The sequence below is a fragment of the Podarcis cretensis genome (assembly GCF_951804945.1).
Source record: "Podarcis cretensis genome assembly, chromosome: 1".
Lineage (NCBI taxonomy): Eukaryota > Metazoa > Chordata > Lepidosauria > Squamata > Lacertidae > Podarcis > Podarcis cretensis.
In genome coordinates, this window is record NC_137170.1 from 95962091 (window position 1) to 95987674 (window position 25584).

At 42.5% G+C, this 25584-nt stretch overlaps 1 protein-coding gene across 1 annotated transcript in view; it reads right to left on the bottom strand.

Annotated features, from left to right (window-relative positions):
* ESYT3 (extended synaptotagmin 3) overlaps positions 1-25584 on the bottom strand; it is a 40691-nt gene that overhangs the window by 1007 nt on the left and 14100 nt on the right. Inside the window, exons 5-22 of the mRNA XM_079993387.1 lie at positions 20528-20594; positions 20348-20437; positions 18040-18095; positions 17258-17378; positions 16433-16594; positions 15548-15630; positions 14273-14321; positions 13361-13450; positions 12881-12943; positions 11350-11418; positions 10259-10324; positions 7932-8018; positions 6622-6771; positions 4545-5020; positions 3217-3315; positions 2323-2454; positions 496-601; positions 51-100 (exon numbers count right to left, since the gene is read on the bottom strand). Coding sequence (XP_079849513.1) covers positions 51-100; positions 496-601; positions 2323-2454; positions 3217-3315; positions 4545-5020; positions 6622-6771; positions 7932-8018; positions 10259-10324; positions 11350-11418; positions 12881-12943; positions 13361-13450; positions 14273-14321; positions 15548-15630; positions 16433-16594; positions 17258-17378; positions 18040-18095; positions 20348-20437; positions 20528-20594 — 2016 coding nt within the window. The remainder of the gene's footprint in view (positions 1-50; positions 101-495; positions 602-2322; positions 2455-3216; positions 3316-4544; positions 5021-6621; positions 6772-7931; positions 8019-10258; positions 10325-11349; positions 11419-12880; positions 12944-13360; positions 13451-14272; positions 14322-15547; positions 15631-16432; positions 16595-17257; positions 17379-18039; positions 18096-20347; positions 20438-20527; positions 20595-25584) is intronic.

Sequence of the window (25584 nt, forward strand, 5' to 3'; positions counted from 1 at the left end):
CTATAACTTTTTTTTTGTTATGTTCTTATAACCTGTAAATGTAAACATACCATTGAGAGAAGCCCCTGACTAAGTCTTCCTTTGACAAGTCAATCAGCACCTTCAAAACAAACAAACAAATCAAAAGTTAAAAGATATTTCAAATAACTTGTTTGAGTATTTTCATTAACTGTCTGAATTGCAGATAAATGGTTCAAAAATAAGTAGAGATGATTACCAGGCATAGAACCTGCAAGCAAGTTTTTATTGAGTTATAACCATCCTTGGAATGCAGGCGTGCTCTTTAATGCAGAGAGGATGTTGTGACAGCACCAGAATTTTGAATATAGCAGCAAATGCTTGATTAGTTGGGTACAGGAGATTTCTCTCTTAAGAACGCAATAGAAGTTGTGAGAAAGGGGGCACAACTGGAAGTATATTTAATCTTTCTGCCATGCAATCAATTTCACCAGCTTACTTGCCCTCATGGTCTTAACTTTGAAAGCAGTGCCATACCTTTCCAAGCTCCTTCCTTTCATGTGAAATAAATCGCCGTCTGTTTTTCACTGCAATGTCTAAGGCTCGTTTCTTGATGTCTTCCAGAGTGTCAAAAAATTCAAACCTAGAAGTAGAGACAGGAAATGCGTATATGCTGAATAGGCACTGGACACAATACGACAAAGAGGTTAAAGCTTTGCAAATTAATTGAAAACATTGCTTCTGATAAGCAAGACATTCTTAGCCTCCAAATGTTTGCATCATTGAGATTAGATGAATGGATGAGACAGTTTGACCACACAATCAAGTGGTATATAAATTTTACGAAAAACTAAATAACTACTTCCCTCACTGGTCTTTGCACAGTGGGAAGCATGATTTTTTAAAATGTTTTAATGATTTTTAAAAATAGATAATTACAAAAGCATTATGCTTTCTGAAGCCCAGGTTGATCTGAAACCACCTTCATCCCCTATTTCAGAGACCACAATTAGGGGGTGTGGTACTAGAATATCAGATTTTCACTTTTTACCCACAAACTGAAACATTAAGATTGTGTGTGTGCGTGTGTGTGTGTACACACTGCAGGCCAGTGCTACCTTTGACCCTTTTGGGCACTTCATGCAAAACAGAAAGATCACTCCATTTCAGAGGCACTCAGTCATCTGATGGAAGTGGACCATCTCCTTGTTACCTCGAAACCAGGTGTGCAGAACCTATGGCTTTTCACTTGCTGGACTCCCAAGGCCCATTAGTCCCAGGCATCATGGTCAGGGGTGATGGGAAATGTAGTTCAGCAACAGCTGGAGGTCTAAAGGTTCCCCATCCCAGCTCTAGACAGATGACCTTTTCCTGCTGAGTGTGCTGTAATCTCATGCTCAGAGCTGAAGATACCCAGCTGCTCAGGGGCCATGGACATAGCTCAGTCTGCACAGTGGCAGGCTTCTGACAAAAGCCTAAGGCAGATCAATTTATCCTCTGCTTTCAGCACACGTTGCTTACCCATTAAGCATTCAGGATCATGAAAGCAAGCCTTTCTCAGAAGAGGGAAGCTGATATACAGAGGAGGGTTCATATTTTCTCTGTTTGAGCTGAGCAGCCTTGCTTTGATATTAGATGGCGGGGGTCATTTGGTTTGGATCCTAATGAGGTTTCCACTTGTAGGAATGTTTTTAAATGATACAGTTTTAATTATGTGCAGGATAGAAATACTTTTTTCAGATTCTTTGTGCTCCCTCGCAGATCTGCTCTGGAGGGTTAAAGGGGATCCCTCTAGAGCAGCAGGAGAGGGAGCTGGGAGAAATAAAATTTGCCTTATTCCTAAAATAATCCTCTGCTGAATCCCAGTCCTGCCCATGAATGAAAGTAGCCCTTCTGTTCACAGATGCTAGCTGGGATCCAAGCCAGAGTCAGATTAATGTTCACTTAAAAATTGTGATGTGCAGGATTTTGGAGGCATGCTACTCCTCTTCGCATGTAAAACAAAATAACAAAATTCTGGTTATTTCAGATACTGCATACACAGGTTCTATGTACCACACCAGAAGATCTAGAAATCAGGTAAATTTTTAAAAGCACCTTCCTACAGCAGATGTAACAAAAGCTTCAAAAAAGTGAGCAAAACCAAAGAGGGGAAGAAGATACCGGTAAAAAGAAACTGCTCTTCTCTTACAACATTTTCACCCAAACAATGACAGACTGCCACATCTAGTTCTCCCAGTAAAGGCATAGCTTTAGCTAATGACATATTTAAAGGCTTCGGTGCAACTGCACATTTCTGGCAAATAAATAGCAGGTAAAACGCACAGGGTCTTGACAAGAAAATTCCTTCCAGGTTTTACTCACTTTTCATCATAGTGAGGATTCAGAGTTCTTTTCTTGACAGTAGTTCTTCTTCGCATTACCCATCTTTTGTCTGGGAGTAAGTAGATGCGGACATAGGGATGTGCTCCTTGCTGAGAGCAGGGCGTTAAATTCCTTTTGGGAAATGAGATACCATCCTTAGGATTAACAGGTGGAAAAAATGCTTATCTATGGTGTGTTAGGATTGTGCGTATGGGTGTGCCCACACTTGTTTTTCCTGCATCTGAAGAATCATAGAATAGAATCATAGAATCATAGAGTTGGAAGAGACCACAAGGGCCATCGGGTCCAACCCCCTGCCAAGCAGGAAACACCATCAGAGCACTCCTGACATATGGTTGTCAAGCCTCTGCTTAAAGACCTCCAAAGAAGGAGACTCCACCACACTCCTAGGCAGCAAATTCCACTGTCGAACAGCTCTTACTGTCAGGAAGTTCTTCCTAATGTTTAGGTGGAAGTTGTAAGAAAAGCAGATTAAGAAGAGGAATCTGTGCCTCCCAAGCTTTTCTGTAGATAGGGCTGCTGCTAATACAGTGCTTGAAGCCAGGCAGTTATTGGGCACAGCCAGGCTTGCCACTTCAGTACAAAGCATGCGGTCTACAATAAAGACCCATTACCAAATGAAGTGGCTGGACCTGGGCGGGAGGGACGGGGTCAATGGGTGGCAGACTGGTAAGACAGCCAGCAAGACCAGGTTCGTAGCTGCATGTGATCCACTCCGTATTAGAAGGATGTAACAGGATGTTTGAAAATGTGAGCACACCTATGTAGCACATCCTGGTTGTGTCTACAGCAGAAAATTGTGCATACCAAAAATCAAGCCCTAAACAATATCAATCACAGAAGACAAAGAGAAACAGCTCTCTCAGGGGTTACCTGCATGCATTGACCAGCACGATAAGAGACTGCCGTAGGGATGCATAACGCACAGTGAGGTGAATCTCTCCCAGGGGCATTCCATCATAAAGTGTCCCACTGCAAGATAATGAATTACATTTAAACAAACAAACAAACAAAACCTCCTCCAGAAGCTGAACACATGCTGCGTAACTAAGATCCCTACTAACTCACACTAGTATATCTCATCCCCATAAGCTAAACCAACTATAAGCCATTCCCAAGAGAAGGAATTCTCTGTGCCAAGGAAGATGTATTTGATTCCAGCATCTCTTGGCCCTCTCGGGGGTCCCTTTCACCTTGAGGTGTGTTCTGAAAACTATTCAAATCAGAAAAAAACTGTCACAGTAGTATAGATGCTAAACAGGAAGTACAAAGAGCCTTCCATCAAAGAGACCTGGAATCCCAGCAGAAAGTAGAAGGTAGGTCAGCTGCCCAGGAGCAGCTACAGGCATCTAACCTGAGGGCTGTGACTTTATTTCTATGGGGTCTGTGTGCCGACTGCTAGCCTTTCCAAGCCCTTTAGGGCTTGCCCACACTTTTGCTTGCCCTGTGCCTAGAAAGCATGGTCAGAGGTTTTCCATTTGTTCTGCCACTTTCCCCAGGAAAACCCGCTCTTTACTGTGTAATCGGAGCAAATGTCGATTTGCGAAAAACCCAACTGATGTTTAATCCAATTCCGCAGGAAAGAGTTGGTTTCTCCCAGGGAAAGTGGTGAGACAAGTGGAAGTGCATCCCTTCCTTTCCTGCTGCACTTCACTGAACTTATAATGTGTTGTGTTGCTCTGATCTAAATGCATATCCTGAGAAATAAAAGCCCCCCCCCCCAGATTTTGGGTGATTCCAGAGGGAATTCTAATTAGGTCACTGAAGTATTGAAGATAGGTCACTGGAGACAAGTTTTTGTTTTTGTTATTTCTTTAACTTCCTGGATTTTCCTGGGAATGGGCTGACATTCTGACAATGTTGTGGGTGCTGCAAAAGTTTTGCATGAGGTACCCCAGTGTCACAAACACACCTTTATCTTGGAACATGATTAGGGAATCCTACACAGGAATACTTATGTACCTTGAAGGTAATGCAAGTCTCAAAACAAAGGAATACCACCCTCTAAAAACAAACTAACCTGCCTTAAGGAGTTCCTCTTACCCCTTTCTCAACACCATGAACAACAGGAAATAGCCACAGTAATGCTAGCTTAGAAGATTAGCATCTGCAAGCGGGTCTTTTATTTTCCAAATGTGTGCAGAAACAAGCGTACAGCTCATGCTCAGTTTAGGCAAAAATTCACACCGAGGCAGACTTACTTATTGAGATCCAGATTGCTGCAAGTTACATCAAAGTTTGAAGCGGATATTGAGCCCAGAGACGCAATGCTGGGGGCAACCTGGAGTCTCTGCAGGGCTGGAAGCATACGGCGTGCTGGGATGGTCTGCGCAGGTGTCAAGGATTTGGGGCGCAAGCCGCCTGTGCCGGCTTGCTCATTAATTCCAGCCACTGCCTCTATCACAATAGGCCCTGCCAATTTCTCATTTACATTAAGGTTAGCATTGCTCTCACGTCGGTCACCTTGGGGGTCAGGCAGGCCTAAGTCGCTGCTCCTCTCCTGGGGTGCTTTGGGCACTTCTACTTTTGGTGGTGGAGGAGGAGGAGGAGGCGGAGGAGGCGGCAACTGTGTCTTGCCTTTGGGTTCGTCCTGCTCGGTGGCAGGGATGGGAACTTGCTTTGAGGCATTAACCCCAGTATAGGTACTTTCTGGATCATGCTGCTGTATGTCCAAAGCCTGAAAAGAAAATGGGGGGGAAAGAGAGTAAACAACGTGGTGATACCTAACATTAAGAGGCACTGGGTAAGGAAGTAGAGTTTTGTCAACTTGATCTGCCATTCTTCTCTGGTAGGGACTTTATCCTCAGATCAAGTTGATGGATTATGCCCAAATGGCTAAAATGACTGGAAGAATCAGAAATCGGGAAGACCAAAACTTTATAACTTATGTTAAAAACCATTGTAAACAGTTAAAATTGTTAGTAGGATTGGAATATCACTTGTAGTTTAATGGTGAATTTTGGACACAATGGAGAGGTAAAAGATTTGGATTATCGTAAAAGATGCAGGAGGAAATGATTAAGAATAGACCCACAAAGGGGAGGAGAGAAGTCCAAGAGATTCCTTGGAATCTTGTTTTTATGTTGTATGTTGGATATGTGACTGTAAAATTTTAATCTGAAAAACCAAATAAATAAATAAAAAATTAAAAAAGGAAGTAGTTTTGTCTTCCACTAACAAAGGATACTTCTAAAGTGCTCCAAATTCACAGTGGGAAAAGTTCGTTCTCTCTCCCTCTCTCTCTCATGCACATATATGCATTTTTCTCTCTCTATTCGTTGCATGAGACAAGGAGGAGGAGCTTGCCCTCTGGAATGAGCCTAGAAATCAGGAAAACTAGGGGCATGACCCTAACCGTAAATTACGTAGGAACAGCAAATATTTTCTTGTAAGGTACGAAGGAGAGAACGTTTTAAACATTTCCTAAACGCCACTGAGTGTGTGCAGTTAAAACAGATACACAACTGGACCGCAGGTGTTTAAGTGCTGTTGCCTTTCAAGTCAATTCCCCAGTTGCTGATCTGTCTTGGGGAAGAATACAAAGCATCCATCTGCATCAGAGCACGGCATGTGCTTGAGGTCATTATTTTGAAAATTGAAGGGAACTCTGTTCTAAACCACCTGGGTGCTTTTGGAAATCCTCGTATCCCATTTGTAGAACATGGAAAACAAAGTAGGTAAGTACTAATTGTGGTTGAATTCAAGGTAAGACATTATCATGCTTTTTACTGAAATGCTCCAGCCGCTCCTAACCAAGCAGCTTTTTAGGCTTTTATTTTGCATTGGCCACAATATTAATCCCCACCTCCTATTATTATTCGGCCTTTGGAAATAATAAATTTAAGCCAAGCAAGTGGTACCCATGATACGCTTGACCTTGGCAGTGGTGGCTAGTGTCCTTTGGGACTGACAGGGCAGGAAGCCAAATAGTAGCCACCCACATAATTTAATAGATTCATCCGGTGTAGAGATCAAGAGCTTGTTGTACACGCTTCTGATGGATTTGAATTCATATCAACTTGGCACAGAGCACAAATCTATACATGAAGTAAGTTTGGTTTCAGTATAGTTCTACAAGACAGAACTCATCGTACCCCATGTCAATTAATCACCCGTTTATGAAGTCTGAAGCAATGTATCTTAGGATGTAAACAGAGAGATTCCTGACAGCCACTGCAGAAAATTAATTGGTTTCAGGAAAGCACAACAAGTTCCTACAGGAAGAGATACAACAGAGAAGCGAGGAGGGAGAAGATAGATGCAGAACCTTAAACTTACCCTCAACACAACTTTCAGCTTAATAGAGCTGTCCACACCAGAGTGATCCAGTTGAAAGTTCTGTTCAAGTGTCATATCAGGATTTTTTAGTAAGTTGCCAAGCGATAACACAAAGGTCCCCAGGGCATTCTCCCGGTCCTTATCTTTTATCTAGAGGGGGCGGAAGCAAACAAGACAGTATGGTGAGTTATGATTGGTATGATGAGTTAGTTCCAACAATGTTTTAATCCTTTTACCAGTTGTTGAAAACTGCAGGAAGGGAGAGGGTGCTCTTGTGCTTGAGTCCTGCCTGCCGGTTTCCCACAAGCATCTGATCGGTCTGAGAGAAGAGGAACCTGGACTAGGTGGGCCACTGACCCGATTCAGCAGCATTCTTCTTACGTTGTTAAAACATTTGTAGCACCATTGCTGTGGCTCAGCAGTGATTAACCATTGAACAAGAAGGCATTTTTTTTTTAAAAAAAAAATCACTAGATCAGCGTTTCCCAAACTTAGTCTCCAGCTGTTTCTGGACTAGAACTCCCACCATCGCTAGCTAGCAGGACCAGTGGTCGAGGATGGTGGGAGTTGTAGCAGCTGGGGACCCAAGGTTTGGGAAACGCTGATCTAGACTCATCATAAACTTTTTACTAAACTCTCCCCCCCCCCCCATTAACTGGGATGTTTAGGATCTTTGTAGGAAATGTTCACATTTTTCTCCTCTCCTCCATTCCCCGCCAGAAGTTTATTGAATGAGGGAGGGCAGCATCTGATACCAAAGAATAGGCTATATTGGGGGAAGGGAGAAATGTGCTGATATCGAGGCAGCTGAAGAGTCAAAATTTACCCCAAAGGGCCACTTGAAGCCTCCTGTGGCTGTTTAGTGGGTGAGGGTTGTGTGCATTTGTTACATGTATGAACTGTAGGTGTTTGCATGAAATATTAATGTTTTTACATGGTCTTTAATTGTAGAATGTATTTAGGTATAATGTTTTTAGGTAACAAGCAACAAGTCATAATAATAATACACGAGCATCATATCATTGAATCTGAAGTCCCCAAAGGAAGGCTGAATAATATCTTTACTGCATCTACAAAAAACATAAATATGGTCCCTCCTTTCCACAAAGCCCAGTAGTCCCTTTCTCAGTAAAAATAATGACCCACTTTTTTGAAGTCCCTTTGCAAAGCAGCAACAGGAGCTTATATACACAAGAGCATGTGTATACAGAGCAGAAACCCGTGCCAATTATTATTATTCGGTCAAAGACCCATTAAGCATGAGCTCATGTTGTGCCACATGCTCATAAAGCAAGAGAAGGCCAACTGACCTCCAGATGAAGAGACTGTGATGGAGCGCTGTGGACGAAGAATGTGAAGGCCTGGCCCCATGCAGGATCCTTAGTGAAATTACAGGTCTGAAGGGTAAGAGAGAAAGAACGACATCCACACATTAGCTACAGAACACTTGACCAACAATTATTCCCAACCTAGCTGAGAGAAGGCCCGATTCAATGGGTCATACTCCCAAGTAGCCGTGCATAGTTTTACTCTGTTAGAAACTGAAGAGCAGGAGGTTTTACAGGACAGTATACCAATTCAGAAGACAGTTCCACTGACTTCAACGGAACATGTTTTGAAGGATGTATCGGTTTCCCTGTTGAAATATACTCAAGAGTCGCAAAGTGATTTCATGCTCTTTATTCAGCTATTCAGCTCATAGTGGTGAGGAGGAATGAATGAATGTCCCCTCAAAGTATCTGCTTTATATACATTATTTACACAATGGGCTGCACATGATTGGCTAATTCTGGAATTCTACTGTAAGCCAATCAGGTTGTGGATTCACTTATATCTGGAGCATGATTGGGTGGTTCCTGCCAACCAATCATACTGCTGCATTGTTCTAGGACCAATCAGACTGCTGCATTCTGAATCCTATTGTTCTAGGACCAATCAGACTGCTGCATTTGGGATCCTATTGTTCTAGGACCAATCAGACTGCTGCAGTTTGGATCCTATTCAACTCAGTACATAACACCTGTCTTAAGCACTACCTTCTTACCCAAAAGGGACAAAACCCAACCCTTAAAAAGCCTCTTACCCAGTTCACTTTCTTTAAGTCAGACAAATAAACACACAGAACCAGTTAGGTGCCCTGTAGACTCCCCCCACCCCACCACGACTCCCCACATGATCTGATGAATGTTAATGCTGAAATACGCCAGCTGAGTTATAATTGATTGTAACCGAAACTCTATAGAAGTAGCCACAGTTTACACCTGTATGGAAAGGGAGTTCTCTGCTGCTTGTTGCAGCAGGTTTCGAAAACCACACCATAAATAGGCTAGCAGCCGATCCAGTCGGCCTAGATCAATTAAAGCTGGAGCTCAATGTGGAACAAGAGAAAGTATTCCCCTCCACCGCCTGCTTAAGGCGCAATAATTGACCACAGTAGAAGCAGCTACGAAGAAGAGCTCAAGGCTTGAAGGAACAGCCCAGACTCCTCCCTCTCCAACAGATTCATTGCCAGTGGCTTCAGTTAGCTAGTTGAAGTGGCAAGCCAAAGTACCTGTCTGCTAACAGGCTTCCTTATGAGTAAAGAGGAAGACTGCTGTGGTCATGTCAAGCTGCAAGCTTACTGCAGGCAATTATTCTTAATGCAATGCCTGCGCTGACATAGCAGGAACACTGTGGGAAAACCAAGTGCCTCGCTAAGGATGTATTCATTAGCACTTGATTGCATCACTGGCTTTCAGGACATAGCCCAAGAAAAACAGCTGGAGCAGACGTACACTTAAGAAATGAATTTTTTGGAAGGGATGTAGTATCCATTTTGTAATCAGAGTGCCCAACTCTATTAATACGACACAATGCATTATGTTCAAGACTTTTCCATACTATCAGTTTTTAATGCAACAAAAACAGACAAATTGCCCCTCATTTGTTACAGTCCCGTTGCCTTCACCCTACTCAAGGGGATCTCAAATCTTCCCCAGACTCTGTGTGCTCTATTTTGTTCCTGAGAAAGCAAAATCCTTCCCAAAGGTAGCAACTCAATGGCGACAGTTATCGAATATAACAGCACAAACACCACAGGTTTGGCTATTTTGACCAACATTGTTCGAACTCTGCTATGGGATTCTCAGAGCCACCTGGTTGGCCTTTGGTTCATCTAAAAAGATTCCCGTAAAAAGTTACTGGTGGATGCAAAAGTAGCCCAGTGTGCTAATTTTAGTTCCAAAATATGACTCTTGTCATTTCAAGAATCTTAGCTATTTATTTATTTTTTAGTCAGAATGTCTCTTTGTTAAAAAACAACAACAACCTCCATGTTGGCTGTATGTTCTTAAAGGAGGGCCCATCCAACCACATACAAAAGAAATATTTACAACACAGCTGTGTAACTATTCCCACCAGCCCAAGCAATGCAGTCACTTCCACCCAGTAAGTGGGGACAGGACATCACACCACAGATATTTCATTGGGGCAGCACCTACAAAACACCAAAGTGTTGCTTTTTATTTATCTGAGAAGGTACACACGTATCCAAGATGTGACATCGCTACTGGAAAACCACATACAGTATTGCCCCATGAAGACAACTGTCCATTCAAGTTTTTAAAAACAAAAAACAGTAATTCTGACACCCCCTTACCTTGCTTCTATGAGTTTTGTTGCCCACTGTGAGTAGGACAAAGGAAGAAGGTTCGCGTTCCATCTTCTTTATTAATTAAATTTTTGAAAGAAAAGACAGTGTCAATAGCATCATGAATTCCAAAAGACAAGGAGGTGTATTGAACAGGGAGGCTGATGTTAGGTATTAAAAACTGGGAGTTCTGCAAGATCTGGGAAGGGACAGGAACCCTGTTCTGAGCAGAACTTTAATAATTAAAACAGTAATAATTATTAATAATATTTTATTATTTATACCCCGCCCATCTGGCTGGGTTTCCCCAGTACATTCTCCACAAAATGCAATGCAATAACAGTGTTACACCCTGCATTTATTTCACTGAGTGAAGTTAAGCCATACATGTTTGGAGCTAGAATTTGGGCATTATATGGTAAAGATAACCTCACAGGGGTCAGCAGCAATTGCCGCTGCTGCTCTTGCAATACAAGACTGTCGAGTTCATCCATTATAGCTGAAGCACAAAACAGCCACATGGCAAGTATAAATCAGAAGGCTACAACCAAGCTGCCAAATATGTCAAACACAATTAAGGTTTGCATTACAATGACAGATGCAGCACCAATTATTACTAGATAATTATGGTCTTGCTAGAGGTGGTCCAGTAGCTGGGAAAACTAATAATAGGAATAACCAATAACTATTGGATCAGGGCTGGTCCAAAAATAATAATGGCTAGCTTTTTGAAATATAAACTTGCTTTTGTAGCACCACAAGGGCTAGAAACATGCTTTTGAATGCATGGAAGCAGAGACCACCCATGTTTTTTACTGGGCTCCATTGATGATAGGTAAGTGCTATGAATGTCTTGTGCCTTGCGTAATCTTGACTTAAACATTCCTCCTACATGCTGCTCACCAGTTTAGCCTCACCTGCACCATCAACTACAGTGTCTCTGTTCTTCCTTTTGGTATGGGACACCGACATACCATCGAGAAACAAACATTAACCCCGTAGATGCAACATATTTTAGGGTTTTAGCCATGGCATCCATTCAGTAGGCTGGTTCAGTGCGTGTGCCCCTTTTGAGACACAGGGGACTCTGAAGCATTTACCTTGATGTATCTGTCTTTTCTATATTTCTTTGCTCCACAGTCACCATTGTAATATTCAAACTGATTTTTCTGTATTGGGGAAGATATTTAGGAAGGAATACAAAAACAAAAGTTAGGTGTCATACAGCAGCAGTTGATTGCCTGCCCCAGGTAGGCTCACCAAGAGTCAACCTTGTTGTCATTTCAGCACCAAGGATATTTTCCTTCTCAGGCCTTCCATCAAAGCTGGTCTGTTTTTATCCTGGCTGTTAGGTTTTATGCTGCTCTTATTATTCTGCTGTGTTTTAAAGAATATACATGTTTGTTTTTATTATGTTTTCTGATTTTGGAAGACACCCTTGAAATCTGATTGACAGGCAGGGTATAGATCCTCGTAACAAACCGAAGTAATGTAGGATTAGGCTATGGACACATAAGAAGAAAAGAACAGGATATTGCTGCCAGCAAAGGGAATCCCAGAAAATAGCAAATCACCTAGCAGGAAAAGAAGTCCTTGCTTCCTTCTCAAAAACAAAGGCTGTTTTTGCTTTGTTTTCAGTTCTAAGGCTAACATGGGTCAGAAGATAATTTTACTGAAAGTAGATTAGCAGCATACATAATTGTGAACAAGGGCATAATCTCAAATCTAGCAACAGACAAGGAATTCAATTCAGTTTGCATTTAAAGGTGAAACTTTCAAATTTGCATTTTCTGAAACAACGTGAGAACTGAAATGCAGCTAGCCTTCGAAAGTTGCACTCCTTGGAATTTTGAGGTGCAGTTTTCCTACCAAACGATGTTTGCCAACATAACACATTGGGTAAAGAGGTCCATAAAATGAATATATTAGTGACAATGCATAAGGCATGTTATTAGGGGAAATCTGCATAAGAATTGTCATGATTATTTTTTTTAATCACAAACTTCTGCAGAAGTGTGGAGAACTGAATTTAAGACTGTAAAAAGGTGAAACTGAAAGAACTGAAGCTGATGAATCATTCCATTCTAGGGAGGGAAGACTTTTCAGCCAGCTAAATTCTGAACTTTTCTTCCCTCACTCCATCCCCTAAACAGGTGGACCCCTCCCTCGTGGAGCCTTCGCAGAATGCTTGGTCTTATTCATTTTGTTGTTTGAAATCTCAACTTCCGCTTTTATTTTTAAAAACCCATCAGTTCACTTTTGGAAGTCACAGATTTGTATACTCGTCATTCACCTCCTTTCTGAAATAGAAGTTTTCAGAACTTGGAAGGCATTAGCAAAGTTGTGGATACTAGTTTCCAGATAACACAATTATTATCTCAGCCAAACTGGGATGCTTGGCACCAAAGCAGCAGCATTCGGTGCACACCAGAAATGGGGAACTGTGGCTGCCCAGGTGTTGTTGAACAGCAACTCCAACCATCCCTGGGCCAAATGACAATTGGTATCCAACCACATCTAGAGGCCCACAGGTCCTCCATCTCTGCCACTGCATCATGAGCATGCAGACACTAGCAATTGGATTGTGTGCAGCTGGACAGTTTGAAAGTGTTGTTCCATCAGTTTACTCACAGGAAGATTGAAAGCCCTGTCCAAATACACAATGAGAATTGCTGTGGCAAAACCATTCTTGTCCTGTGGGAGGGAAATGAAATCCAAAATAAGACAAGAGCTTTTTTGATATCCTCACATGCAAAGCTGGTCTTGCAAACAGAGTTACTGTTACTGTTACTATTCATCTGCCATGTGGCTGGGCAGGGGAACAATCTGGATGCAAATACTAACATGAGTTGACCACAAGCTGCAGCCTTGCCCTAAACAGACAATGAGCCACTTCCAAAATGTCCATGCCATTGATTGACTGTCCAGTCAATGCACAGGGCTTCCTTAGCCCTTAGCTAAGGAAGGGCTTTAAATGCAGCCACCACAAGAAATGGTTGAATTATGTAGCTAGCAAAGTACACACAGGCACAGAATGGAACTTAGATCCTTTCAATCAACTTGCGGCAAGTATCTCACTTCGGCCGACTCTGATCTCTCAGAAACACTCACCTCGCAAAGTTTTTCTTGATTGGTGACCAGAGAAAACCACTCAACCTTTAAATGCACATGTCCACTTGCAATCTTGCTTAAGGGGAACCACTTCGTAAAGAAAGAAAAAGCACATCAGTGTCATAAATGCACATTAACCTGCAAGTGTGTCATGAATTGTGCACCAGGGGGAACTGAAGTGGCAGAACCAGCCATTTATCTTTAGTGCTTTATGGGGCTGAGTCTATCCGAGGTACACTTTAAAACCTTGATGTGCTTAAACTGCATTTTTATTGCTGGAATGGTGAGGTCCATAATAGACTCTGCTCCAATAAAGAGACCCAGCTTGAAAATACATAGGGTACTTAATTCTCCTGATTAATTGACAAGCACCCCGCAGCTTTAAACTTTTCTATCATGGTCCTTTGGTACTGCAGTATAACAACCTTTCTGTCCGTGTGTTCCTTGCCTGCCTTTTACACATCAGCAAATTGCTCTCGGGTCAAAAGAGCCTCAAGATTATAAGTCTTCAAATGACTTATTGTTCATCCTACAGCTAGCAGTATATGGGCTATGATTTCAGTATTTTTACCCCAGTTTAAAGTTGTATTCAAAGCAGTTCCCACCCCCAACTTGCATATGTGTGTGCATACACACACAGAGAGAGAATTATAGGCATCTAATAAAATAGGCTTTTGCCCAAGAAAGTTTTTGTCAGACCCTATTTGTTGATCTACTCTTTGTAGCTTTTGTAATCTTCCATCAGCTGTTTTGTTCACTTAATATATTCGATGATAGTCGTGAGAACTCAAGGTGATTTAAATCATCCCTATGGATCATTAAAATTTCGTAAAACTTCAAAGCCTATCGCAAAATCTGCACACTTTCAAAAAACATTATAAAATGAAGAGTTAATGGGAGAACACATTTTACCTCATCAACAACTCTGTCTTTCATCACATCTGCAAGGTTTATAAGCAAGCTGTAAAAAGACAGAACAAGAATAAGATGTTTAGGGACTGTAGTATCTTTCCTTGCTTCTATGAGTTATAAACAGAACATGTATTGATGTTCCTGGTGTTCACATCTCCTCACATGCATCAATTATGAATGGGTTGTGCTTTTTGATCAACAGAACCCTCTGTTCTAAAGTAATACAGACGCACACAGAACAGAGGTGCAGAAAAACTATCCCTTTAGTATCATGGAATATTTTGCCTCCTCCCCACCATCTCCAGCTGTGTGGCTACATTGCCTTAGAAGTGTCCAGTGGCTCTTACAGATTCTAATAATCTATTGTTCACCAGGAAGCTGTGCATCCCTTAAAATGAAGTCAGAAACAGCAAGGTTTGAGGAGCTCCTTAAATCAAACAAGAACTGAGATAGTTGCTCCATATATATATATATATATATTGGTAGGTTCATCCCCCTCAATCCATTAGAATTAAAACTGGCTCAGACAATGAAGAGTTCCTTGTCTCAGGTAGGGATGGAGGAGGAATTTGTTTGGACTGCTTTATGAAACATCTTGACAGTCCTGATCTTGCTTGTGGATTCAAACACAACACCTGGCAAAATCATGCACTTCTCTGAATTTTGCAATGTAGTTTTGCCTGTACTCCAAAAAGTACACACAAATATACATATTTTATGGTTTTTACTGGGCATTGAAAAGTATGTATTTTGCGGGTACCAGGCTGCAGCATTCTACACAAGCAGCAATTTCTGAAACAACCTCAAGGGTAGCCCCATGTAGAGGGCTTTGCAATTGTTCAGTGTAGTTTGCCAAGCTACTCCTGTCTAGGAATGAAATATTACTTTTAAACTTACCAATGTGTTTAAAAAGGAAAAGGTATAACTGTACTGAGACTATACCACTGCAGAATGCAGATAGAGCAAATGTATGTCAGAATGCTTTCCCTTGCACTTTTATATATGTATATAGAAAGAACAAACTAGCATGTCAGGGGGAGGAATTTAACTATTCTCTACCCTCTAGCTGTTGATGGCAGAATGCTTTTGAAGCAGGAAAGTATTGCAATCTGCAGTTTCCCCACCTGAATTCACAAATGGTATAGCCCATGGAGGGTTGTACCATGGGCACTTTTCTTTTAATACTAATCGCACTGGCTCTTTTGCTGCAAGAGCAGCAGAAAGAGATAAAGCAGAAGGTTGCACAGATGAAAGAGGAACATTTATATCCATCACCTGCCCAGAAAGTCATCTTTATCGGGATCTTCATCATACAGGTCTACCTCTAGATCCTGACCAGGTATCTCATGAACAACAAACTGTAGGGGGAGAGAGAGAGTGTGTTAAAGTAACAGAATATTGTACAGCTATTTTTCTCGAAATGCAGTTGCACAAATGCAAGCCTTCCTATTATTCTGAAGCTTGCAGAAAGCGAACTTTCCTGTTTGCCAAGCAGAATCCTGCAGAACTGGGGAAGGTGCCGAAATGTCTCCGTGCCCTTTCATGATGCTCAGTTAAAATCATGATGATTTCCCATCTTGTAACTCAGGAATGGGGAGCCATTTTTAGCCTGACGGTCACCTTCTCTTTTGGACAAACTTCTTAGGGCAATGTGCCATAGGCAAAAACGGGCAGAGTGATGAGTGTAAATTATCTTTGTAGGGTAGGCAAATGTGTTTAAACACAGGCAAACATTAGCAGAGTTCACAGACCCATTCCAGCCAAGCACAAAGGTGGATGCAATGGGGGGGGGGGGCTAAGGAGCTGGGGCATGGCCTTTGGAGAGTCTCATGGGCCAGGTAGAGAGACTTGGAGGGCCACACCTGATGCCTAGACCCCAATGAAGCTTAACGAGGGCCTTACTCATTAAAGCCTTGCTACACCGTTCAGGCAAACAAATGTTGGTTAAGGAGCCAGTAGTGAAATATTTCACAGGGAACTTTCCCCATCCACTCCAGTTCAATTTTACTTACTCATATAAATAGTGATCTGCCTTCTTCCAAAGGTAAGGCTTTTTTATTTTATTTAAATACCTTAACTTGGTTGTGTCTAGAATTCTGAACAGAGAGAGAGCACTGCATTCCAGCTTATTGCTAGTAAGAGTTCAAGGAGAATCATCACCTCAAACATTTCATTCCAGATGGGGTTCAGGTTCCTGTGCACTGTCTTGCTTCGGAATTGCACCTGACCAACCCTCAGAAGAGCATAAGGGTCCGACTTCCCAAGGAAATTGTCCATTTGGACAAGATTTTCAGCTTCTTGTAGGTATACTCTTATTACTCCCTTGGAGAGCAAAACAAAAACACAGAGAAACATTAAAAAATATATACTTAGAATCCTCGCTAGATGCCTACATTGTAAAAAGCTACGATTAAGAAAACCCTATAAACACAGCAGTAAGAAACATGCCTGCTGTCTATCACTACGGAAGCTGGTTAATGAAATTTGACGAGGCTTAGCTTTTTACTGAAATAATCCACCAGAGTTTTTACTGCAGACTCATTCCTAGCCTGCCATGTTCTCTCCATGAGGAAAGAATCAAGTGGTGGGTAAGAGCAAATGCAAACCAGGGGTGTAGTACAACTCTTTGGGGATGGGATTCCATCACACACACCAGCAAATTCAGGTTGCACAATTTAAAGCCGATATGAAGTTGTTACGAAACATGCCCAACTTGCTCCCAGAATTGCAACTTTTGCAGTAAGGGAAGAGAAAATACCATGGAAATTGCTGCAATATTGTGTAGCCCCCCCCAAAAAAACCAAATTGGAGTGAATGCTCATTAAATAGCCAACACCGTCTCATCTCCCTGCAAACAAAGCAGGACAAACTGTCCCTTGCCTGAAGGTGACTTGGGCAAAGGACCTAGAGGATAATGCTTGTTTAGAGAGTGCTCTTACTCCCTGAGGCAAGGCTTAAAGAACGCCATTCTCAGACACGACTCACGTATGGAATAGGGAACTTCAAGCGAGAAATGTCAATGTTCTTTTTCAGTGGGATGGTGATTCTGTTTGGCAACACCAACCTGGCAGCAATGAGATCTTGAATCAAGGTATCTGAAAATGAACTGAAAGAGGAAAAACCACACATTTAATTATTGTTATTATTTTTTAAAAAAATGCTTTGTACAGCAGCTGTGCTTAAGGCAGACCTATCAGCCTCAAAGCCACAGCTACAAAGTTGATTGTCTTGCCACAAATAACGCAGAAGAGGAATGGGTGTATGTGTCCTGGTTAAATCTGACATGCTTGGCATTTCTTTGGCTTCAGCAGGAAAAAAGAAAATCATATTGGCTCATGCTTGAGGAACCCTAGGGTAGGCTTTGCCAACCTAGTGCCGTGGACTGTCATTAAGAAAATCTCATTACAAAGCCAAATATCTGAATGCCCACAATATTAAATCTGAGAAAAGTTACAAAGCAAGCTAATTAATCCCACAAGCGCAACTGTGGCAAAATATATTCTTATCCTTCTCCACCGTTTGAGAAGAGTTCTGGGATGTCAAAAAGTAACAGAGGCATTCCATGTGATGGGCAGAGAGACACTCTGCATACCTACAGCCACTAGTATGGAACAGCTGCCATACAGAAGGGGGTGTTAGAAATGGCCTTCATTTTGGAGACTGTAATGTGTGAATTGGTCCCAACACAACTCTGACATCTCTGGCACATCACCTTCCTTCAGATACAAGCCTTTTCCTTAGGTTGATGGAAACAAGTGAACATTTACCTAATGCCTGGAGCATCTAAGAGGTTCGTGAGTCCTGCCCAACTGATTTCCAAATGCTATATTAGGAATTAAAAGAGAGAGGGAGGGAGAGGGAGAAACCAGGTGTTTAGCCACAGGAACAGACATGTATGTATTTACTTATAAACAAACAAATCTGTATAATACAGAACTGGCAAACAGTAGGGACCAAATTAGGAGCAAAGCTGTTTTTTGGCCTATTTAGCTGAATATTCTCTACACTTGTGGTCCTCAAGATGTTGTTGCACTATAGTTCCCATCACCCCTGACCGTTGGCCATGCTGGCTGAGGCTGATGGGAGCTGAAGTCCAACATCTCAAGGACCACAAGTTCCCCACCCATGTTCTACAGAGATTGGCCTTTTCTCTCCAGGGACATTGAGGATTGAGCCTAGAACTTTTGCTTGGAAACCTTTGTGCACTAAAATCCAGCAGTACAGAATACAACAAAAGCCAATGGATCCCTCAAACACTTGAAATCTTCCAATAAACATGCCCGTCATAAGCCTGTGAACGGTGGGTAATTAATAGCAATAACAACAGTTAATTCCATTTGTCTCTAATGTGTGGGCATGTCAGTTTGGTATGAGAGCTGCGCCGTGTGGTAATTCCGACTGAGTTCAGATTACTCACAAACACTGAAGGCTTGGAGAGTCATGCAGCCCTAACTCATGCCTATTATAAAGAAATTGTGGCTGCTACCATGAGTTCCACAAGCAGAGAATTAGCACACACATCGTGGAAGCCTCAGGGCAACAATGTGCTTGAGAAGGAGACGAACTTGAGGCTTGCCATACTGTCTGGATCCTTCCCATATATTTGTTCAGTGTGTGTCAACTTTCTCAACTCACAGTTACAGATAGGTAGCCGTGTTGGTCTGCCATAGTCAAAACAAAATAAAAAAAATTCCTTCCAGTAGCACCTTAAAGACCAACTAAGTTAGTACTTGGTATGAGCTTTCGTGTGCATGCACACTTCTTCAGATACACTGAAACTGATACACTGGTGACTTCTGTTTCAGTGTATCTGAAGAAGTGTGCATACACACAAAAGCTCATACCAAGTACTAACTTAGTTGGTCTTTAAGGTGCTACTGGAAGGAATTTTTTTATTTTGTTTTCTCAACTCAATTAGGCATGCCTAAGTCAGGGTGGTCTTTTGCAGCACAATAAATCGCAATGCTGTTTCCAAAGCCAGCAATATGAGTTCTGGAACTGGTTAATTACTGAGGGCTCATCTAGACTTCCTTTTGTGTCGCATTTCTAGGCACAGATCCATTCTTTAAAGCTCTGCGTCCGTGTTAAAGAGCGGGCTTTCCTGAGGAAAGCTGCAGTCCCACCCCCCTCTAAAAAGCACGCAGACATAATTTCCGGTAACAACGTGGAGCTTAAAAGTCCAGATTTGTGCTTTCACCAGACGTGGTCCCTCCAGATGCTTTCCATCCCTAGTCTAAGTAATTAACAAATTCCAGAACTTTTTAGAAATGGCATTATCATTCGAAACCTAGGTACCATAAGGCGTTTTGCTTTTCTTACCTAACAGAAAACACCACAGCCCTAAGAGAAGAATTTAAGCTTTCTTCCTAGAAGCAGCCCTACCATGCAGCCATAAGTATATAATAGGGAAGCTACTGGGGCGATTGCCCCGGGTGCAAATTTTTTAGAGGCACACCCCAGCCCAAGAAGGTATGCATGCATGTCCTGTGGGGCTCCACGACAGCAGCAGCACTGAGTGGAGGCGCGGGTTAGGGGGTGCAATACTTGTCTTAGGGGACACAATACTTTCCTTGCCCCGGGTACTGGCAACCCCTGCTATGCCACTGCATGCAGCAGGGTGAAGTGACCACCCTGAGAGAGTGCCTCTTTCTGGAGATAGGGGCACTATTGAACTTTATTTCAGGCAGCAAAATGTACTGAGCCAGAAATGATCTTTCGGAGACTAAGCAAAATGAGAACAAGCCTCAATGATTTAATGACCCCTGCAGAAGGAGATCAAAGGCTGTCACCCTATTCACACTTAGTACTAAGGGCAAGCCCCTTTCAACACAGTAGCATTTGCCTCTAAGGAATGTGTATGGGATTAAGGTTGTACATTTTGCCCTCCCCTCCCCTCCCCTCCCTATCTTGCACCTCTGTTTTAATTGCCACCTTTTCCACAGTGCAGCAAAAAGCTCACAAGCATTTGGAAAAGGTCTGCTGATTACCTTTACTTTGTGTCTACTTTAAGTGACACGCTGACCAATATGTAAATTAAAAGCAGAAGTAAATTCCAGACTAGAATTCATAACTTACAGGTTTCTGGATGAAAAACAAGGTTACAGCACCAATGAAAGGTGGATCTGTCAGCAGTGGCTCCAGTATCACTCTCAATGTCCCATACAACTACAAAAGGCAAGGAAACCACATTTAGTGTAATGTATTCAGCCGCTCACACCATTTAGTAAACTGCAAGTAAAGTGCAACTATACATACCTGTATTCCTTTCATTCCTGCTTTGAACTTGGACAATTCCATGTGAATTTCACAGTCACCTATATAACTGAGAAAGGGTTCAAATTAGCATGTCACTAATCTGCAAGGAAGAAAGCCCTTGAAATACAGAATACCAAATGCCCTTCTCATTGTCCTAAGTGGTTTTCCTTAGCTGCAAGTCAGCTGATTACAAAATCAAGAAGGAAACCCAGTTTCAAGCTCCCTGTAAACAAGGGGACAAATTTTCCAAGCGGGGCTGGCCCACCTGCTTTGGGCGGCTGGATCAGCAGGGGCAGCAGATCCAAACTCCAAGGAATGCATCACCTTCCGCTGCTACTATTAATGTTTAATGTTTTATTATTATTTTTATATGTGTTGGAAGCCACCCAGAGTGGCTGGGGCAGCTCAGCCAGATGGGCGGGGTATAAATAAATAAATAAATAAAATATTATATTATTACCGCTGCTGCTGCCCTGTGACATGCACTGGAGTGGCATCTAGGCAAATAGGAGGTGCTGCTGGTTTCCTCCCACCCTTGTCCCCACTGTAGATCTTTATCCCTGCCTTGTTCCTGATGTAGATCGTCACTCATTCCTTCTTGCCTGGGGACACACAATACTGTGGTCCACCTCAAGTGCCAAAATGTCTTGGGCCAGCCATGGCCCCAGGCAAATACATTTTATAAGGTTTCCGGACAAATATGTTTTACAGTTTGCTCACTTGTCATAGGCAGCTGGCAGCTGCTTAGAAAAGTCAATTTATCTCTCAGATCTTTGCTACTACTTCTTACTATGCTTCTTAGAAACCATAGCTTCCCCCACCCCTTCTTTGGATTGTAAGAAAGCAAAACACATCTAAACAAACATAGGTCTCAAGATTAGCTTTATGCCACTGGTTAAGGGGCAACAAGCTAGTTGCATGCTTCTTTTTCTCATCTTTAGAGAGAGACTGACCAAAGCACATATTTGCACCAGACTAGTCTCACAGCTTCAGATCAGATGAACAGTTAGTACGTATAAAACATATAAGGTTAGCAAGTGACTAAACGCAGCTATCCTACACTCGGGATCTCTCAAGTTCAGTCCAATTGAATTTGATGAGATTTGAATCTGCAAAGACATACACACAATAATCAGGCTGCAAAAATTATTTTCATTTTCCAGTTATTTGCAGCTATACAAGTCTAGAACTGAGAGGTACCAGAACTGTTCGGATTTTATGTTCAGCACTGAAAGGAGGTTTAGAATTAAACACCTGTTTAGGAAAGGAAACTGATGAGGAACCCATGTCCTTCCAGATGTTTTTGGACTCTGTTAGCTCCAGCCTGCATAGCCAACGGTCAGGGAAGATGGGAACTGGAGGATGCAACATTTGGGAGAATCACAGGTTCCAGAGAACCATAGCTGAAGGCTACTGCAAACAAGAGCGCAAAAAACTACTATTTTAAGAAATCTATAATTTTTGTTTTGTTTTTTTTTTAAATAATTTTTATTAACTGGCCAATCACATCAAATTAAATCACATCATATAAATTCCGAATTACAAAGCCAAATTTTTAAATTTTGTTGGGGGAACCCATACTTCAAGATCCAAAGGGGAATTCAGATCATCTTCTTATTACTGCGTTAATGTCCAAATCTGTCCCAATCAGTCCAAACAAAGTTCATAATTCTATCCAGTCTTATCTTGGTGTTGCCACATCATATCTTGTTCGTATAATTTCTCTTTTTCCTTTACGATCTCTTCTGTTAGTCTCCTTAAGCCGATAGCAAGTGTAATAATCCTGTGTGGATTTCCCGTTCCTTCACTAAGTCCAGATGGTTTCCATATATCTCCTTCGTAGATAACATCACTTTATCCATCGTAAATTTTGGCATTTGTCGCTCTTAAGTCCCACCGAGGAGTTGATTCACGATATGTAAACAACTCTATTTCTCTCTTTCTCCTCCCAGACCCAAGAGCTCCCACAATGCCTCACAAAATGGCGAACGGCATTTTTTCCTGACTGCGTCACTCCAAAACTCTTAGCTTTCCAGCTTCATCTTGAAACATTGCTTTGGATCGAAAGTTTATCTCCACACAGCCTTAAATCCACAGCTTAAGTCCTTAATTTCTGACTCATTAGGGGAGGGGGGATTCTTGTTAAATCACATAAAAAGGTAGAGGCAGGTTTTTCCCCCCCTCCCCCCTCAGTCATTACCGTATCTTGACGTTCTTCTCGTATTTTATTGTTATCTTGTTATCAGAGATCTCTTCTGTCAGCAGTATTTACTCCCCTTTTTCCTTGATGTATGTGCAATTAATCATGTCCAAATTATTTCTTTTAAAGATCATTGCAACCAGCGGCGCGAATCGGGGACGGCGTCGAGGAGTGCCGAAAATCCCACAGGAGGGCTTTGTGCCTAGTGCCCCCACCCCCACAAATTCGGGGGTGGTATAGGGCACAGCAGGCAAGGGCCGTCCCCCCCATAATCCTGGGGGGGTTAAGGAGGCTAATTACCCCCATCATAGCCTCCAAATTACCTCGTGTGGGTCGGAGAGATGTTATTGTCAGCCATCTTCCGATGCGCCACCTAGTGGCCCCCCCACAAGAAATCTATAATTTTTGTAGGGGCATTGCACATGAAACCTTGGGAGGCTTTGAAGATGATTACCAGCTGGCTAAAATACTTGATCTTTATTAAAAAATACCATTTAACGTATCTGCTCATGATTAAAAGAGCTTCAGGAAACCATTTCAGAAAACTGTTCTGCGCCTACTGAGAAGTGTGATTAAGTCCCTTGCTGCCAGACAAAGTATCTAACTGGGGTATCATGACATGGGGTGCTGTGGCCTCCATAGATCAGATGAAAGACAAACACAAATCTGCAGAGTGTTCACACACAAGTTTCTTTTTTTCTTGTATGCGCAGGAAAAAAATGTCATGTGTGAAGCCCCAATTTGGAATGCAGACTGTATAACTGGGTTTAAACTCAGAAGTACAAAAGACACAATAAATATGTTCAGTTTGCCTTGAAATCACACTACTGCATTTACTACATTTTCAGCCTTTGCTCCACAGCCACAATTGGGGTCTAAAGGTAATTTTATGTGTCCCTTCTGAATTAAAAAGCACACATTAAATACCCAGTGACTCCTATAGCAGCCAGAAAGGCATACCAAAGCAAACCTCAGTTTAGCCAAAACTCACATGTCACAGGATCTCCAGAGTGTTAATCTAAACATGCACATTCCTGTGTGAGCTGCATCCCTATGCATCTCTCCAAAGATTTCAGCATGTATGTCACATCCTGCTCCATACCAAACTGGTTCTTTGATGATAACATGCTTATTCAGCTCCTGCAACTCTCACCCACAAATAGGGAGCCCTTCTCAAGCCTGCAGCATGATGCTGCGACAGCCAACAAGGGCGAAGAGCTACATTTCCCTCAACACACCCTGCCCAATTTGACAAATCCAGCGGGAGAACCTTTGCACAGCCAATCCACCCATCAGCCAAAGACTAGCTTCCTTGTGCTTTGAGATGTTTTATGTTAGACCTTTTAAATGAAAACACTGTATACACAATATATTCAGGAGGAATGTATATATACAAAGCTCTATTACCAAAACCACAGAGAGGCAAATTTAGGCTGTGTACACATTACCATTGACTCTGGCTCCATTACATGAGATTAGACACAATCCATATCTATCCTGATATTTTAGGGAAACTTCCATTCCCTTTTAAACAGCTAACAGCTTGGTGTTAAAGCTGTGATGTGCCATTTCCAGTTCAACTTTCGAGGAAGCCAATTATATTTTGGGTCATCCTGCCTCACAAATCAGGCCCTTTTGAACTCCATTAGAACAACAGATAGTTCAGTTGGTTAGAGCATGGTGCTCATAATGCCATGGTTGCAGGTTCGATTCCCGTATGGGACAGCTGTACATTCCTGCATTGCATTGCAGGGGGTTGGACTAGATGATCCCTCGGGGTCCCTTCCAACTCTACAGTTCTAAGAAGATCCCTTAAGTGGAGGCAGCAACAGCCGCAAAGGCTGGGCCAAACAGAGCTATGCAGCAGGATCAGAGGAGGAAAAGACTTGCACAACTTGCTTGTCACAGGGGTAAGACAGTGAGCCAATGCTGATTCACAGATTTAATTGGATGCCCGTTTTCCAAACTACTTCCTATGTGACAGCACAAGACACGTGCTATTAAATCCAAAATGGGTTGCTCATGCATTGTAGTCTATCAGTTAACATATCTGAAGTGACTCATCCGTTTAACATTGCTTTGATGCCCAAGTGAACTACACTCACAAGCACCTTAGTGCCTAACTGTTTGGGGGAAGATTGCACAGCAAAGCCTTTAGGTGGGCAGGGCGGGGGGAGAAGAGAAGAAACAGGAGGCCAGATCAAGTAGCAGCCACTTCTCCATGGAGTGGAACCAATCCCAGCGAAAGCATCAGCGCTTGCCTTGGGTGCCAAATGTAAACGGCGCCCAAGGCCACCATGGCTGCAAAGGGAACATTCAGAAATGTATGGTCCCAACTGCTTGGTGGTGAGCAACAGGTGAGTCTGCCCAGCCCAAAACAGGCACACAGTTCATATAAATTTGGCACCATATGTAAGTTGTGCTGCTTTTGGCAGGGATCAGGAGCTTCCGAGTGGCACCTATCCAGCCCAAAAGCCGTAGGGCACCAAATCCAAACGGCATGTCAGATATAAGCCAAGGCTGAATAGGGAGAAATCAGGAGTGCAGTCTCATGCTTGCAATTGTTCAACTGTGGCTTTACCCATCCCGTGCCTAACCTTGGGTCAGTTGCACTGCTGCTGCTTACTGGGAGGCTGGAGGTGGCAGTGAGATGGAGCCAACCCATTTGCACTGTGGCAACCTCCTGAAGGGGAGTGAAAGGCGGGATATCAAATCCAAACTCTTCTTCTTCTTCTTCTTCTTCCACCCCATCTCACTCCTCTATCACACACGAAGCAGCAGTGACATGATCAGCCAGAGGTCAGATAAGTGGGTGTGGCCAGCCCAAAGCAGTCTGAAAGGCAAGTATTTCCTTATA